Consider the following 15,469-nt stretch of genomic DNA (forward strand, 5'->3'; position numbering starts at 1 on the left):
GACCTCTTCAGGTAAGATTAGGTAGAATTATCTTTACCTTTTCACTTCTGGCCTAATCATTCGGGGAGTGAAAAACAGCTCAAGGGCGTGGCAGGGCCTAGAGATAGCTGGAAGGAGGTTCTGGGTAGGTTATAATAGTTAAGGTAGAGGCAGAAGAAAGAAAGTGGAATAATTTGTCGAGTGAATGAGGCAATGGTGATGCCAAGAGGTGGTAGCAGTGGGGGGGAGGGAGATAGAGGCTTTAGCCTCTCATAAGCTCCACCAGCTATTTAGCCCCAAGACAACTGCCCCTACCCCAACGAATCCAAAATAACAATATTCTTCAATTGTGACAACTGAGATTTTCTCAATCACACGTGAAGCGTGAATAAAAGCATTTTTGGAGAACCCAGTTTTGTATTGATCTACCATACAGTTTAAGTAAGAGTGTGATTGCCAAAGCAGCTCCGAAACAAGCTCCTCTAAGCCGGAGATTTACAAAATATGGCCATGGCTTAGACTGGACAAAGCCAGTGGAAGGACTTTGCCTGGAAGTTCTTACGTTAGCTATTAGAGTGGCTATGGTGCGCCATCAGGCTTGGACAGGGACGGGAACATGGGGCTAAGTTGCTGATGGTGATGATGAAGTCACGACCTCCTCTCCTTGTGAAGTCAAAATCATTTAAAAGAACAGCGATGCTCACGTCACCCGGGGTTGAGGCCTCCCTTCGGTCCTTAGGGCAGAGTGCCGCCGACCTACGGCTCCGGCCAGCGTTAAACACCGAAACCGTCTCAAACGGGGCCGGCAAGGGTCTGAGGCCGGTTCCACCAACGCCTCCGCTGGGGGGCCTGGCCTCAAGGCTAAGTGAGGGCAGGGCGGGGATGACTGGGCGGCCCACCGCTCCCTGCACAGCCTGCTGGGAGTTGTAGTTCAGTCGTCGAAGAGCCGCGGCAATCCCCATCCCTCTCTTCCGCTTCCTCCCCGCCCGGATGAGTGCGCAGAATGGGAACCGTTGGAGGATACCCAAAGAGCGTGGGACTACAATTCCCAACGGACGGTTGCCCCCAGGGCGCAGCCCCAGGTAGCCGGCAGCGGGTGTCGGACTCCAGCGCACGCGCACACGCGTCGGGCGGTGGCAGAATTCGGCGGCGTGCGCTTTCTCGCTCCAGCCCGCTCAGCGCTCCCTGCACCTTGGGGTGCCGGTTGATCCTCGCCAGTCCGCTGTTTACGCGCTGTCTCGTGGTTTCGCGCGCCTCTCCTTCTCCCTAGTTTTTTGTAGAGCCCAGGCCACGCCCGTTTCCCGCCTCCAGGGCCTGGTTCGTTCCCGCCCCAGTCCGCCCCTCTCTGAGCCCCTGCTCCTTCTGCTGGAGGCGGAGGCTCCATGTTGTCCCCTCAGCGAGTGGTAGCGGCTGCATCGGGAGGAGCAGGTGAGGCGCGCTATTTCCCCCGAGCCCGCTCCGTGGCCACCCCCGCTGCCCTCCCTGCTATAGTTTCGAGGAGACCGGAGGCCCGCGCCGCCGCCCTTCCTCGTCCCGGTGTTGGGACCGCGCGCCTCTCGCTGGGGTCCCTTGGCCGACGAATTCGGGTCCGGGGGCTGCTCGCGGGGCCGGACCAGTCAGACGCGGGCGGCGCCTTCCTCCGCTACCGGCTGGGAGCGGCCGCTTTCGGGGGTCGGGCCCTGGGCCCGGAGGAGGCCGTTAGTGCCCCTCGGGGGTGCCGCCGCCCATCTGGCCCTTCCCCTCCCGACCTGGGGCGGACCCCGAGGGTCGGTGGTCCTGGGGCGGCGTTTAGAGGCTGAGCTGGGCGCTCCGGGCTGCTGCCCTCTCCCTGCCTAGGCGCTTCGCTCGCTCGCTGGCCGGGAAACCTCGGGCCGAGTGGCTCTGGCCGTATTAACGGGCCCAGGGAGTGGGGAAGGTAGATGCTTTATTGTTCAGCCTTTTAAAAAGCTCTAGAGGGCTGCGAAGCGTCTTTGAGTTGGAAGCTTTATTTTTATCCTAAAGACCTTGAGTTACAGGAGGTATTAGGGAAGTCGATTTTCAACCCGCACTTATCTCCGTAAAGGAGATAAAAGAATGTGGCCCAAATTGATTTTTAGGAAGTTCTTTTAGTACGTTTGGTACAGTACTTTGTTCGTTTGCTTTCTTTAAGACACAAAGCATAGTGAAAGTATTAAAGAAAAAACAAAAGTCACCATTAATTCATGGATTTTAATTTCATCTGTCATTCTACCTGACTTTATTCTTGTTTGCTGTGTGTGCTGTTGAAATGGCCGGAAGTTTTCACTTGTGAAATCTAAAGGCAAAAAAAAAAGAAGAAAAGAACATTGTTTGAAGACTCTTTTAATATAATCCTAGTCCTCAAATTTGAATACGAAGTTGGATGGAATGTTTTGGGAAGGAGAGAAAACTAACGGACCAAAAACGTGGTTTCACATTTTGGCTGGCTTTTGGAGAAGCAAAACCTACGTAGTTTTAAACCGCGACAAGTATTCAGCATTGCAGTGTACTGAATTTCAAATTAGTGTTTTCTTTCAATCCCCACAGAAACCAGCTCATCGTATAGAAATCTCTGTTGCTGCTTTAACACCTGTAAAGAAAACGCTTGATTGAAAAAGACCTCTACCTAATGAAGCATTACACTAGTAGAGCAGGTTGTTTTATTAGCTGTTGTTTACTGTCTTATTGGAGTAATCATAAAATTAAGAAAAGTAGTAAAAAGTAGAGGATAAATGTGATGATGTGTACTAGCATAATTGTCTTAGTTTTCACTAAATAGGACTTGTTTAGATTAGGCTTTTTTAGAATTGGTTCTCTATGGAGTAGCACATGCATTTTTCATTTTTATGATTCCTAAGTCATAAAATAAAAGGTATACTCACACTGATTATTTAAAATGAAATAATAGGGAATTGTAAGAAGCAAGAAATATAAAGTCATCTCTACTTCCCCAGTTCCCCAGTGGTAGTCATTACTCACAGTTTGGTCATATATTCTAAGATTTCTTTCAAGTACCTTAGGGAACCCTAGGTTGTGTGAACTTGTTTAAAATTTACCCGCAGTGACTCGGCATGCCTGTTAAACTTTCTATGGCCTTGTGTCTTATACTGAGAAATTGTTTAACAAAACTACAGTTTAAAGTTAGTCTGAATTTTAGAACATTTTCCTAACTTATCTTTGAGATTCTAGGAGCATATTCTCTAAAAAAATATCAAGGGGGAAAGGTGAGGGGAAAGCTTTTAGTTAAACGAAATAAGTCTTTTAATTGCTGTAGAGCTGTGGTTCTCAGCCCTGCTGCTGCACATTAAAATAACTTGGGGTTTTTAAAACCTGCCAATGCTTGGGGCCCACTCACAGATTCTGATTTAATATATTGAGGGGCCAAGCAACAGTTTAAAAAAAAAAAACCCCAAAACGCAAGTAATTTAATTTCTATACTAATGTATACAAATTTCTCTATAGGTGGTTGCTTAATTTGAATTGATTTATTACTTTATAGGAAGTATAATTGTAATATCAGTATTTTTGTATTGAGTTGATACTCTTCCATGCAAATATCTAAAGAATGCCTTTTATTGGTATGTGTTTTGATTGTTAGAATATGTTTTGATTGTTAGAATGTGTTACATATGTTTCACAGATAAAGTATCAATATATTACAAATCAGAAAATAGGTTTTAGTGGTATAGTAGGTGACTAAGCAAAGAAGTAGATTAACTCTTTTTGTCTTGAAATGATAAGGACTCCAAATCAAATATTGCCAGTTAAGAAAGTCTTATTCAACTGGAATACAGGTAATTAAAACCTTCAGGTAACCAGATTGATTTTGGTGGTGTTCTTATTTTTAGGGTAAAGTCAAATAAGATGAATATTGAATTCATTCTATTAAAAAGATTTTTATCTTTTTAATAGAATAGCCTGGCATCTATTCTATTAAATGGCTGTATTAAATTAGATGCCTGTAGTATAGCCTGGCATCATTTTTAGATTCAGCCCAGTCTCTGCATTTCTGAATCTTTAATACTGTTTAGTCATAGTTGATCTTCATAAATCCATTAAACACTACAGAATTCTAAATTGACAAAGAAAATGTGGTTTTGTTCAGCATTCTGTGCTAAGGTACAAATTTCCCCTACTATTCTGTTAAGTTGCATTTAAATAGAATTTTCACTGAAACAACATTAAAAATATACGTGTATCTACCGGCATGCTTACTGCCTTGAGACAAAACAGTGTATAAAAGCACTCCCTCACCATCACCAAAAAAGAGCCACACCCAGCAGTTGTAGAGTTGGCTGAGGGCTTTAGTGTACTTAGCCTTACATATGATGATGTGTTTTCTTTGGCCTTTTCTGTGAATTAGGAACTTTAAAGACTGCCAGTAAGAACAAGGCATGAAAATGGTATGCTTCTGTTTTTGGGTGTGTTGCTTTTGCCCTTTAGAAAATGTGGTATTTCAAAAGGAGAGTGGAAAACTCAGGTCATAACTTTACCCTGAGTCATGCACGCTACTCAGTGAAATGTTTCTATAACTGTAGTTAGGATTTGCTTTTCAAAACTCTCTGGACAGTAAGGATGAGTACTGAGGCTGGCTCTACCCCCGTGGTTCTTAACCCAGGGCGATTTTGCCTGGTTGGGACACTTAGCAATGTCTGGAGACATTGCTGGGTCTCACAATCAGGAGGTAGCTGTACTGGTATCCAGTGGGTAGAGGCCAGAGATGCAGCTAAATATCTTGCAGTGAATGGGGTAGCTCCCCACAACAAAGAGTTATCCAGCCCCAAATATCCGTGGTGCTGAGGTTGAGAAACCCTGGTCTAAACTGTTGACTTGATCTACTAAATTCTGTCTGAATTATCTGAAATAGCAATTGTAATTGCTTCCAAATAACTAGTTTCATTGAATTTATCACTGTTCAGATGGTCTTCTCAAGTATTTGAGGGACATTTAAACTTTTTTCCCCATAATGCTTTTTCTGATAGAACTTATTTCTTAAAATTTACATTTTCCATAGGAGCAGGAAGGCCAATTATAATTCAGAAGTCTCATCTACTTTTATTTAGCCTGTGCAGCTACTTTTTTTTTTTTTTTCTTTCAGTCCTTTGAAAATTCAGAAAAAATTCTAGGAAGAATCAGCGCTGTAATTTGCTCAGATCTCTACAAATTTGTCCCTATAATAATTAATTTCACTTGTTAGTCTTTCAGCCCTTTGAAAATTCAGAAATAATTCTAGGAAGAATCAGCGCTGTAATTTGCTCAGATCTCTACAAATTTGTCCCTATAATAATTAATTTCACTTGTTAGTCTTTCAGCCCTTCTGTTTGGGTTGTCTGTTTTTGTTTTAGTGCAGAGCTTCTCCGTTGAATCCAATGATACAACGATTGTTTGAATAGGCATACTTAAACCTATTGGTTAGTCTGGGTTAAGGTGTGTTGTGTCCAAAGTAAAGGATACGTCAGTACTTTAAAAGTAATTAGAAAAAATGTTGTAGCTTCCACATCAACTATTGGAGTCCTTTTTAATTATGCAAATATTTCAACATTTCTACATACTTCGAAATGATGGCTGATGCAGTATTGCTATGAGCTATTTACAGCACTAATCAGAATTGGCAGTATGATATAGTTCTACCACTCACTTTTTTTTTTTTTTAACTTAGGTTTTAAGTTCACTTAAATGTATACAGATGGTCGGGGAACTAGGATCCCACAAACTGCGTGGTGCGGCCAAAAATACAGATGATAGATGTGACTGTGGTCAGGCCATATCTTTGTATGTGTATAAAATGTCACATCTGGTATTCATGTAAATGAACATAATAGAGCATTACCTCTTCATATCGAACATTAACTGTTCATGTAAGTGAGCCTTACTGTTGTTGTCATCGCAGAATGCATATCTAGACCTTGGGAAATGATTGCTTCGCTAAAGGGAGAAGGCATACAAGGTTGCCACTTAAAGGTTTTTCTAGTACTGTCCCTGGAGGTTAGATCTCCAGAGTATAAGATTACTGAGACATGGGAGTAATTTCACTGCAAATGGAGTATCTCTCCCCCTTAAAAAACTCCTAAAACAAACCCCCAAGTCTTTGGTGGGGTCCTTGCTGAGCAAGTTGCTTTAATGTTTTTATCATCGTAAATTTTGATCTGTTCTTTAGCCAGGACTATACAATTTTAAATTAAGCCAAGGCATGAATACGTTACCCAGCAAGTTTGGCCAATTTAGATATTCAGGAAATTTTCAGTTGTTCAAGAGAGATTGAATTTTAGAGCTATAAAATGGCTTTACCTAACTGCCTGATTTTGTGGACGAAGCTGAGACACAGAGAAGTAAAGTGATTTACTCACGCTGTTACGGTTAGTACGAAACTGGGCCCAGAAATCTGGTCTTTCCTGATTGTTAGGGAAGGCCTTTGTCCTGTAGATACTCCTTCACTGTTATAACAGTCTTTGCCAAACCAGGAGCTTAAGTCATAGAAGGAAGAAATGATAGGGTCTGGTGGTATGTTTCATATAGGAAGATGGAGTCAGGGAAGATGTGAAGGCTGAAAGGTGGAGATTTGAGAGAAGTGGAGCAGCTGAGAGGATTCATTTTGATGATGCTAAATGTAGACTTATAAAATGTTAGAACTGAAAGGGTTGCTAGAGGTTAAATCTTGACTCATTTTACTGTTGAGACTGAAGACTAGACATGCCCAGAATCACACAGGTTGTTAGTGGTAGAACTGAAACAGGAACTTGTCTCCTGACTCTTTTTTTTTTTTTTTTTTTTGGCTGTGTTGGGTCTTCGTTTCTATGCGAGGGCTTTCTCTAGTTGCGGCAAGTGGGGGCCACTCTTCATCGCGGTGCGCGGGCCTCTCACTATCGTGGCCTCTCTTGCTGCGGAGCACAGGCTCCAGACGCGCAGGCTCAGTAGTTGTGGCCCACGGGCCCAGTTGTTCCGCGGCATGTGGGATCCTCCCAGACCAGGGCTCGAACCCGCGTCCCCCGCACAGGCAGGCAGATTCTCAACCACTGCGCCACCAGGGAAGCCCTCTTCTGACTCTTATACCCATATATTTCTCCGTAATACTCCTCCGAGAGTGAGCTGATGGTGGAATATCCAGGTGAATCTGTCCCTTAAGCAATTGCACATTTGGACCTAAGTGCAGGTTAGAAATTAATGAAGTTGCATCACCAAAATAGAGGGTGTAGTGAAATTATAAGAATAAAGAGCTTATTCAGGGAGAGGTTGAGAACTGCGGAAGGCTAAAGCAGGGCGTTGGTGGGTATCACAGGAGGCTGAAAAGGAGAACCGGTGAAAGGGGATGATAAAGAGGCTGGAAGAGAACTAGGAGTGGGCACTGTTGTGGAGTCCAAAAGTTTTAAGAAGTTTTAGAAGTGGTTGGCCAATGTGTTATATCTCAGGTGCAGAGTTGAATGAGAATCAAGAAAGGCCTATTGGATTTGGCAGGAGAGGTCATTGATGAACTAGAGAATGGTTTCAACAGAGAGACTGAGAGGAAAGTCAGATTGCAAGGTGATAAGAAGGGAATGGGTAGATAAGTGGATGAAGACACACTTTCAGGGAGGTTGACAAAGAAAGGAGACTGGGAGGAGGAAGGGAAGAAACTGACTTTTATTGAGGTTCTTTACATGTACTGTAGGGTTTAGTGTTTACAGTACTAGGAAGCTATTATTCTATGGTAGATACTGGGGCTGAATGTGGTGGTTTCCCTACTCCCCAGGGGCTCCCAGGAGCTCATTACAATATTATTATGTTGTAATGAGTGGAATAATAGTAAAGGTTTTAGTGGAAATAGGAAAGTGGGTTCTTTTTATTGAGTCCCTAATATGTGTCAGACACTGCTTTGAGATGGGTATTAGATTTATAAATAAATGGAGCTACAAATGGTTAGAAATTTATCCACAGTCACATTGTGACTAAATGGTGGAGTTTTTCATTTATTCCCCAACTGTTTATTGGATGTCTACTCTCTGTGGGCACTGTTCTGGTTCTTGGGGGATATAGCATTGAACAAAAGAGACAAAAATTTCTGCCTTCATGGAGCTTACATTCTAGAGGTGAGAAAGAAAGGATTTAAGCCCTGCTGTCTCTCTTGATCGCTTTTAGTGTACCGTGCAAAGTGATGGACTCTGAGAGGATGGGGTGGGCGATCAGGACAGAGGGAGGGTGAAGGTGATTGTTGAAGGATGAGCAAGTGTTTGCTGGAATCAAGTGGAAGAAACATTTCAGGCTGTGAGAACAAATGGTTGAATAGGCTGTATATTTGAAAATTTGGAATCAAGACAGGACAGGACGTGAATCCTAACTTTCTCCTAGGAGGAAGACCAATGAGTATAAATTTACCTGGGAGGATGAGGAGAATAAAGAATTAGAGGAACGAAGGCAGTAGGGCGAATGGTGAAAGGCTTTGACTTACAGGATGGAGATTTTTTAGCTTTCAGCCATCAATCCATAAAATGTTTTTGTAGTTTTTTTTTAATAAATTCGTTTTATTTATTTTATTTATTTATTTTTGGCCGCGTTGGGTCTTTGTTGCTGCACGCGGGCTTTCTCTAGTTCCTGCGAGCGGGGGCTACTCTTGGTTGCGGTGCGCGTGCTTCTCATTGTGTTGACTTCTCTTGTTGCAGAGCATGGGCTCTAGGCATGCGGGCTTCAGTAGTTGTGGCACGCGGGCTTAGTAGTTGTGGCTCGCAGGCTCTAGAGCATGGGCTCAGTAGTTGTGGCACACGGACTTAGTTGCTCTGCGGCATGTGGGATCTTCCTGGACCAGGGCTTGAACCCGTGTCCCCTGCATTGGCAGGCAGATTCTTAACCACTGTGCCACCAGGGAAGTCCTTGATTTTTTTTATGTAGTTGCTGTCATGATATGTTTATGTACTGTAATGAAGGCATTCATCCCTGAAGGATGAGGTAACATCCTTAAAGCAACACTCGGGGATGTTGACTTGCGTGATCAACCTAACAGGCAGGAAAGGTTGGAAGGTGACATGGCTAAAGGAGAGGGCCCTGAGGTTTTGATTAAGGGATCTATGAAATTGGGGGGCAGGTTGTCCGAGATGCGAGGATAAATCAGCAAAGGAAATTTACATGATATCTAGAAAAGGGTGAGTGGAAATAAGATTTTTACTTGGATGATCAATAATATAGTTCTCTTGTCTTAGGAAGTGAGAGATAAAGATAGTGTGGTGAAAAATGAGCAGCTCTATTTGTTTAAATTAAATTATTAGTGATGTGTACAGTTTAAAATGATTTTTCCCTTAAGTGGATCCAAACCAAAGGAACAAGATCTTTTAAGATCCGGTGTGCCCAGTATACTGGCCAGTATACTCGGAGAGAAATGCAGGATCGCCCCAGCTCCCTCAACTAAATATAGCCTGGTTCTCTTCTTTTTCACTTTGCTATAGGCAGAAAGAGGAAGAGATGAGGGAAGGCTTTATCACTTTTTTTTTAAACTGTCCTTCTTAGTGGTCTTCATCTTCTCTTGAAGTGCAATTTGTTGTCTACAACTGCATACATTTTTGTCATGTGATTATTCTATCTTGTTTGTAGCCCAGGTAACTTTATCTTCCATACCTGTTGCCCTGACAACATCACCTGCATCCTTAGGGTGGTAGCTTTCAACTGTATTACGGTACATATCATTCATCCTTTTTACAGTTGTTTATTGTGTGCCTGCTTTGTATCAGTACATTCACACTGCTCAGTAAACTTTAATAGTGAAATAGATAAAATTGAAAGAGCCAGTACCATGAACTTAATTGTGAAGTCCTGGGGGACTACTGTATTGGTTACATCTCATAGAGCCTCCAAATAAGTAATTTAAACAAGGTAGACATTTTTCTTTCATATGAAAGTGAGCCAGCATGGCAGTTCTGCTACACCAAGTCCTCAGCCCTACCTCTCTTGTTGCTCCAGTATTCCTAGGGTGTTGCCCTCACGTGCCTGGTCCAGGGTGACTCGCTCCCACTTTCACATATAGCGAGCAGGAAGGGGGAAGATGCATGATATGGAAGTTGCTATATCATTTCCAGTCAGAACTTAGTCACACAGTGATACCCTACATACAAGGTTGGGTTGGAAATGTGTTTCTTCTGAGCATTTATATGCCCTGCTAAAAATATATTACCATAGCAGGAGGAGAAAATGAATATTGGGGGAGCAACCGGCCATCTCAGGGACTTTGGTATTGCTTTGAGTACTGCACAGTACTTAACCTTGTGGCTTATCCATAAGGTGTGAATAAATTGTTCTCATTTCTTCTTTGATATAAAAGACTGAAGGTCTTCAGGTCCTGGATGCACCTGCTGTTATGGCAATAAGAACTCTAAGAGATTATTTACAGAAATGTTTCCTTTTTATAATAGGAAATAATGGGAAAGAAAAGTATTAGTATATATGTATTATAATGCTAGAATGACATTGAATCAATGTTTATAAATTGTTTTCCAACAGTTTGCAAAAAATTAAAAAGTGGCAAGAACCCTTTTGTTGCTGTCTGATACAGTAAGTATAAAAAGCGAGCAGCGGGACTCCCCTGGTGGCGCAGTGGCTAAGAATCCGCCTGCCAGTGCAGGGGACACGGGTTCGATCCCTGGTCCGGAGAGCTCCCACATGCCGCGGAGCACCTAAGCCCATGCGCCACAACTACTGAGCCCACGTGCCATAACTACTGAAGCCCGCACACTGTAGGGCCTGCATGCCGCAACTACTGAGCCTGTGTGCTGCAGCTACGGAAGCCCGCGTGCCTAGAGCCTGTGCTCTGCAACAAGAGAAGCCACCGCAATGAGAAGCCCACGCAGCGCAATGAAGAGTAGCCCCCGCTCGCCACAACTGGAGAAAGCCTATGGTCAGCAACGAAGACCCAATGCAGCCAAAAAAAAAATAAAAAAATAAAAAAATAAAAAGTGAGCAGCAATTCCCATACTTAAAGATTAGAGTCTGGCAGTCAAGCTGTTTTGTCGACTTTGCCTGCTGTGATCATTCAGCCTTCAGTGCTTCCCAGATGAAAGTGTTTCTGGGACCATGTGTATGATTTTGGCCAAATCTGCCTACCTGTTCTATGCTCAACTTAATATTTGTCCTTCAATTTACTTTATATTGATTAGTTTTTAAAACTTAGCCTCCTTCTAAGCAATAATCCATTAAAACATGGTTTTGTTTCCTAATGTTTAATAGTCATTAAAATACGTAATTATTAAAACAAGTGTCCTTTTAACTACCTAAAAACATCTCCTTTAGTACATACACTTAGGGAAGGGAAATAGTGCTTTGCCTCATTTCATAGGCCCCACTGCTGTTTTTTTGTAAACCTTCCATAAATCCACATAGCTAAGTGGCTCTGAATTTCAAAGAATTAATATCTTTGTGCTTTCAACTCTAGAAGAGAAACTACTGGTTAGTGCTTAATTTTGAACTAAAGAATTAATTGTCCCTAAAACCTTGACTAGGTTATTAAGAGTGATTTGCAAAACATAGCCACCTAAAGATCTTTTCAAGCTTTTCTCCAGAACCTGTTGAGAAAGATGCTTAACTTTTGTAAGCCTTAGTTTCTTTATTTTTCAAATGGGGCAGTATTATTTACCTCGTAGGGTTCTGAGGATTAAGTAAAATGATGTATTTAAAAGGCTTAGGGCCTTCCCCGGTGGTCCAGTGGTTAAGACTGCACTTCCCTTGCAGGGGCTGCGGGTTAGGGTTAGGGTTAGGGTTTCCCTGGTCAGAGAGCTGAGATCCCACAAGCCACGTGTTGCAGCCAAAAAAAACCCCAAAAAGACACTTAGCAGTGGCAGTCACCCTTTCTACTATTGGTGGACGTTTGGGTTATTTCTAGTTTTGGACCATTTTGAGTAAAGCTGATGTGAACATTCTTGTATATATGTCTTTTGGTGGATATACACATTTATTTCTCTTAGGTGTATACCTAGGAGTGGAATTGCTTTATCATAGTTATGTTTAGTTTTAGTGGATACTGCCTAACGGTTTTTTCTATTCCTATCAGAATGTATGAGAATTACAGTTTGTACCACAGTCTCTCCCACAGTTGATATTGTCAGTCTTTGAAATTTTAGCCAGTCTGATGGTTGGGCAGTGGTATCTCATTATGTTTTTTTTTTTAAAGTAATTTATTTATTTATTTATTTTTGGCTGCATTGGGTCTTCGTTGCTGTGCGCAGGCTTTCTCTAGTTGTGGCGAGTGGGGGCTACTATTTGTTGCTGTGCGTGGGCTTCTCACTGCGGTGGCTTCTCTTGTCGCGGAGCACGGGCTCTAGGTGCGCGGGCTCAGTAGTTGTGGCTCGCGGGCTCTAGAGCACAGGCTCAGTCATTGTGACACATGGGCTTAGTTGCTCCACGGCATGTGGGATCTTCCCGGACCAGGGATTGAACCCGTGTCCCCTGCATTGGCAGGCGGATTCTTAACCACTGTGCCACCAGGGAAGTCCTGGATATCCCTTTTTTTAAATCTCCTTTATTTGGACATGGAATTTTGTAGTATTTTGTTTTTTTTTAAATTTTATTTACTTATTTATTTATTTTTGGCTATGTTGGGTCTTCGTTTCTGTGCGAGGGCTTTCTCTAGTTGTGGCAAGCGGGGGCCACTCTTCATCGCGGTGCGCGGGCCTCTCACTATTGCGGCCTCTCTTGTTGCGGAGCACAGGCTCCAGACGCGCAGGCTCAGTAGTTGTGGCTCACGGGCCTAGTTGCTCCGCGGCATGTGGGATCTTCCCAGACCAGGGCTCGAACCCGTGTCCCCTGCATTGGCAGGCAGATTCTCAACCACTGCGCCGCCACCAGGGAAGCCCTGGATATCCTTTTTCAATGAAATGCTCGTTCATAATCTTTTACCCATTGCTATTTTTAAAGGTGAAATGGTTGTCTTTTTCTTTTCTTTTTCTATAATGATTCTGGATATGAGTCCTTTGGATTTAGGTGTTAGGAATATTTCCTCCTAGCCTGTGACTTGCATTTTTACTCCCTTAAGGATGTCTTTTAATGAACAAAAATTCTTAGTTTTAATGAAGTCGAATTTGTCATTTTTTTCTTTTATGGTTTGGTGCTTTGTGCCGTGTTTAAGAAGTTTTTACTCTTCCCATGTTAAAAAATACATATTTTAAAAATATTTGAAACTAATTTTTTTTCTCTACAACAACATAGGTGATGCTATGGAGAGTGCAAAGCCTTGTCCAGTGCAGGTTGTTTTGGTTCAGAAAGACCAACATGCCTTTGAGCTAGAAGAGAAAGCCTTGGCCAGCATCCTCTTACAGGAACACATCCGAGACCTTGATGTGGTGGTGGTGTCAGTGGCTGGTGCCTTCCGAAAGGGCAAGTCCTTCTTTCTGGACTTCATGCTACGATACTTATATTTCCAGGTAAAGTAGAATTATTTCATTTCAAATTAGAAAGTGAGACTGTTATGTCCAAAAGAGCAAACTAAGCTCATGAATTATCCTTGATGTGTAAAGTTACTCGAAATTTTAGACTTAATGGAAATTTCTTATTTCTCCTATAGAAGGAAGGTGGCCGTTCAAATTGGTTGGGTGACCCAGAAGAACCGTTAACAGGGTTTTCATGGAGAGGGGGCTCCGACCCAGAAACCACTGGGATTCAGATCTGGAGTGAGGTTTTCACTGTGGAGAAGCCAGATGGGAAGAAGGTAAGGAAGAAAAAGACTTATAAACTAACAAACAGAACAAAATGAGAACTTTAATGTGTAGCCTGATAATCCAATTAAAAATGATTTTTATCAGAATGATATAAGTGCACGTTTAAAACTAATTCATGAATATAGTTTAAAAGGTCAAAGAGTAACATAAGGCTTCTAACGAAAAATAGCCGTCAGGTGCCCTAGTCCTCCGTCTGCTCATTTTCACTTCCCAGAGGCTAATGCTCTCAGCTGTTCAGATGTTACTTCTGTTCTTTACACTCTTACTCCTGTGAGCATTCACTCCCCCCACCCCTCCAGCTGTCAGCAGGGCATCTTACCCACCTCATCGAGCCTAGTAAGCTTCAGTTGTAGAGCTTCTCCCCAGGTTTCTTTGTAAGGGTCGGCAGGGGCAAGTCATGTGTCTCCTAAAGTGGAAGAGGGGATTTGGGGTTATGACTGTTTCTTCAACAGACTTTAACCCATTCCTTCTGTTTTTAGCCTCACCCTAAAGCATGCCTTCACAGCTGTTTGTGCCTCTCATTTTTGAGTCTTTCCAGGGCTTCAGGTTTCATATCCCCCCTTCAGGTTGTTCAGCTTCAGCCGTTTCCTTGATGTTAAGTAATTAAATATTTGAGAGCTGGACAGTTGATGCATGACTTTTTTTTTTTAATGTTTACTTATTTATTTATTTATTTGGCTGCGCTGGGTCTTAGTTGCGGCACGCAGGATCTTCGTTGCTGTGTGCGGGATCTTTAGTTGCAGCATGCGGGATCTAGTTACCTGACCAGGGATCGAACCTGGGCCTCCTGCGTTGGGAGCTAGGAGTCCTAACCACTGGACCACCAGGGAAGTCCCTGATGCATGACTCTTGATCACTGTTTCCACAGCTTCTGTGTTTTTTCCTTATAAATTTCCTTATTCTTTTAATGTTTTGTTTGTTTCTCTTTTTTTTTTTTTTAGTGAAGTTTCAGGAGAAAGGTATATTGGAAAACCCTCCTTTTTTTTTTTTTAGCATAGATACACATGCAGAAATGCGTAGCAAAATGGGGAGATTATCACACATTTTTTTTTAAGAGAAGAGAATGTAGGAGAATAAGGAGTTTTTGGAATATAACATTAGAAACTTTTGCATGGAAGGATCTTTAGGTATTATTTTATCCAGCCTTTAATTTTTTAACAGCTTTACTGAAATTTAATTGATGTTCCATTTCTCCCCTCCCAGCTTTTGTGCTTTTGTCACTGTTTTACTTTAATAACATTGTTTTTATTTTTGTTTAAATGGTCAGTTATCTTTTAAAGATATTTAAATAATAAGAAAAAAGCCATATATTTACCCATGCAGTTACCATTAACTGCTCTTCACTTTTTGTGTCCAGATTTTTATCTATTTTTTGTATTCATTTTTCCTTCAGCCTGAAGGACTTCTTTAATATTTCTTGTAGTGCTGCTCTTCTGGTGCAGAATTCTTCTAGCTTTCTTTCTATGTTTGAAAAGTATTTTGCCTTTGTTTTGAAAATATTTATGCTGGGTATAGAATTCTAGGCTGACAGTTTTGTCTTTCAGTGCCTCAAAGATGTCACTCCCCTGCCTTTTTTTTTTTTTTAAAGATTTAATTTAGGGCTTCCCTGGTGGCACAGTGGTTAAGAATCCAGCTGCCAACGCAGGGGACACGGGTTCGAACCCTGGTCCAGGAAGATCCCACATGCCGTGGAGCAACGAAACCTGTGCACCACAACTATTGAGCCTGTGCTCTAGAGCCAGCGAGCCACAACTACTGAGCCCGTGTGCCACAGCTACTGAAACCTGTGTGCCTAGAGCCTGTGCTCCGCAACAAGAGAAAGCCCACAC

At 42.5% G+C, this 15,469-nt stretch overlaps 1 protein-coding gene across 3 annotated transcripts in view; it reads left to right on the top strand.

The window, feature by feature from the left end:
- Positions 1-952: 952 nt before the first annotated feature.
- ATL3 (atlastin GTPase 3) overlaps positions 953-15,469 on the top strand; it is a 56,659-nt gene continuing 42,142 nt past the window's right edge. The window contains exons 1-3 of one of the 3 annotated variants that reach the window (XM_082344127.1): positions 953-1,061; positions 13,132-13,346; positions 13,487-13,630. In XM_082344127.1, the coding sequence (XP_082200253.1) occupies positions 983-1,061; positions 13,132-13,346; positions 13,487-13,630 (438 nt within the window). In that variant the 5' untranslated portion in view covers positions 953-982. Of the gene's footprint in view, positions 1,062-1,092; positions 1,408-10,435; positions 10,486-13,131; positions 13,347-13,486; positions 13,631-15,469 lie in introns of those variants that run through there. The other 2 variants (XM_082344128.1, XM_082344129.1) reach the window with 2 other exon arrangements.

This window comes from Balaenoptera borealis (assembly GCF_965194805.1).
Source record: "Balaenoptera borealis genome assembly, chromosome: 11".
Classification (NCBI taxonomy): Eukaryota; Metazoa; Chordata; class Mammalia; order Artiodactyla; family Balaenopteridae; genus Balaenoptera; species Balaenoptera borealis.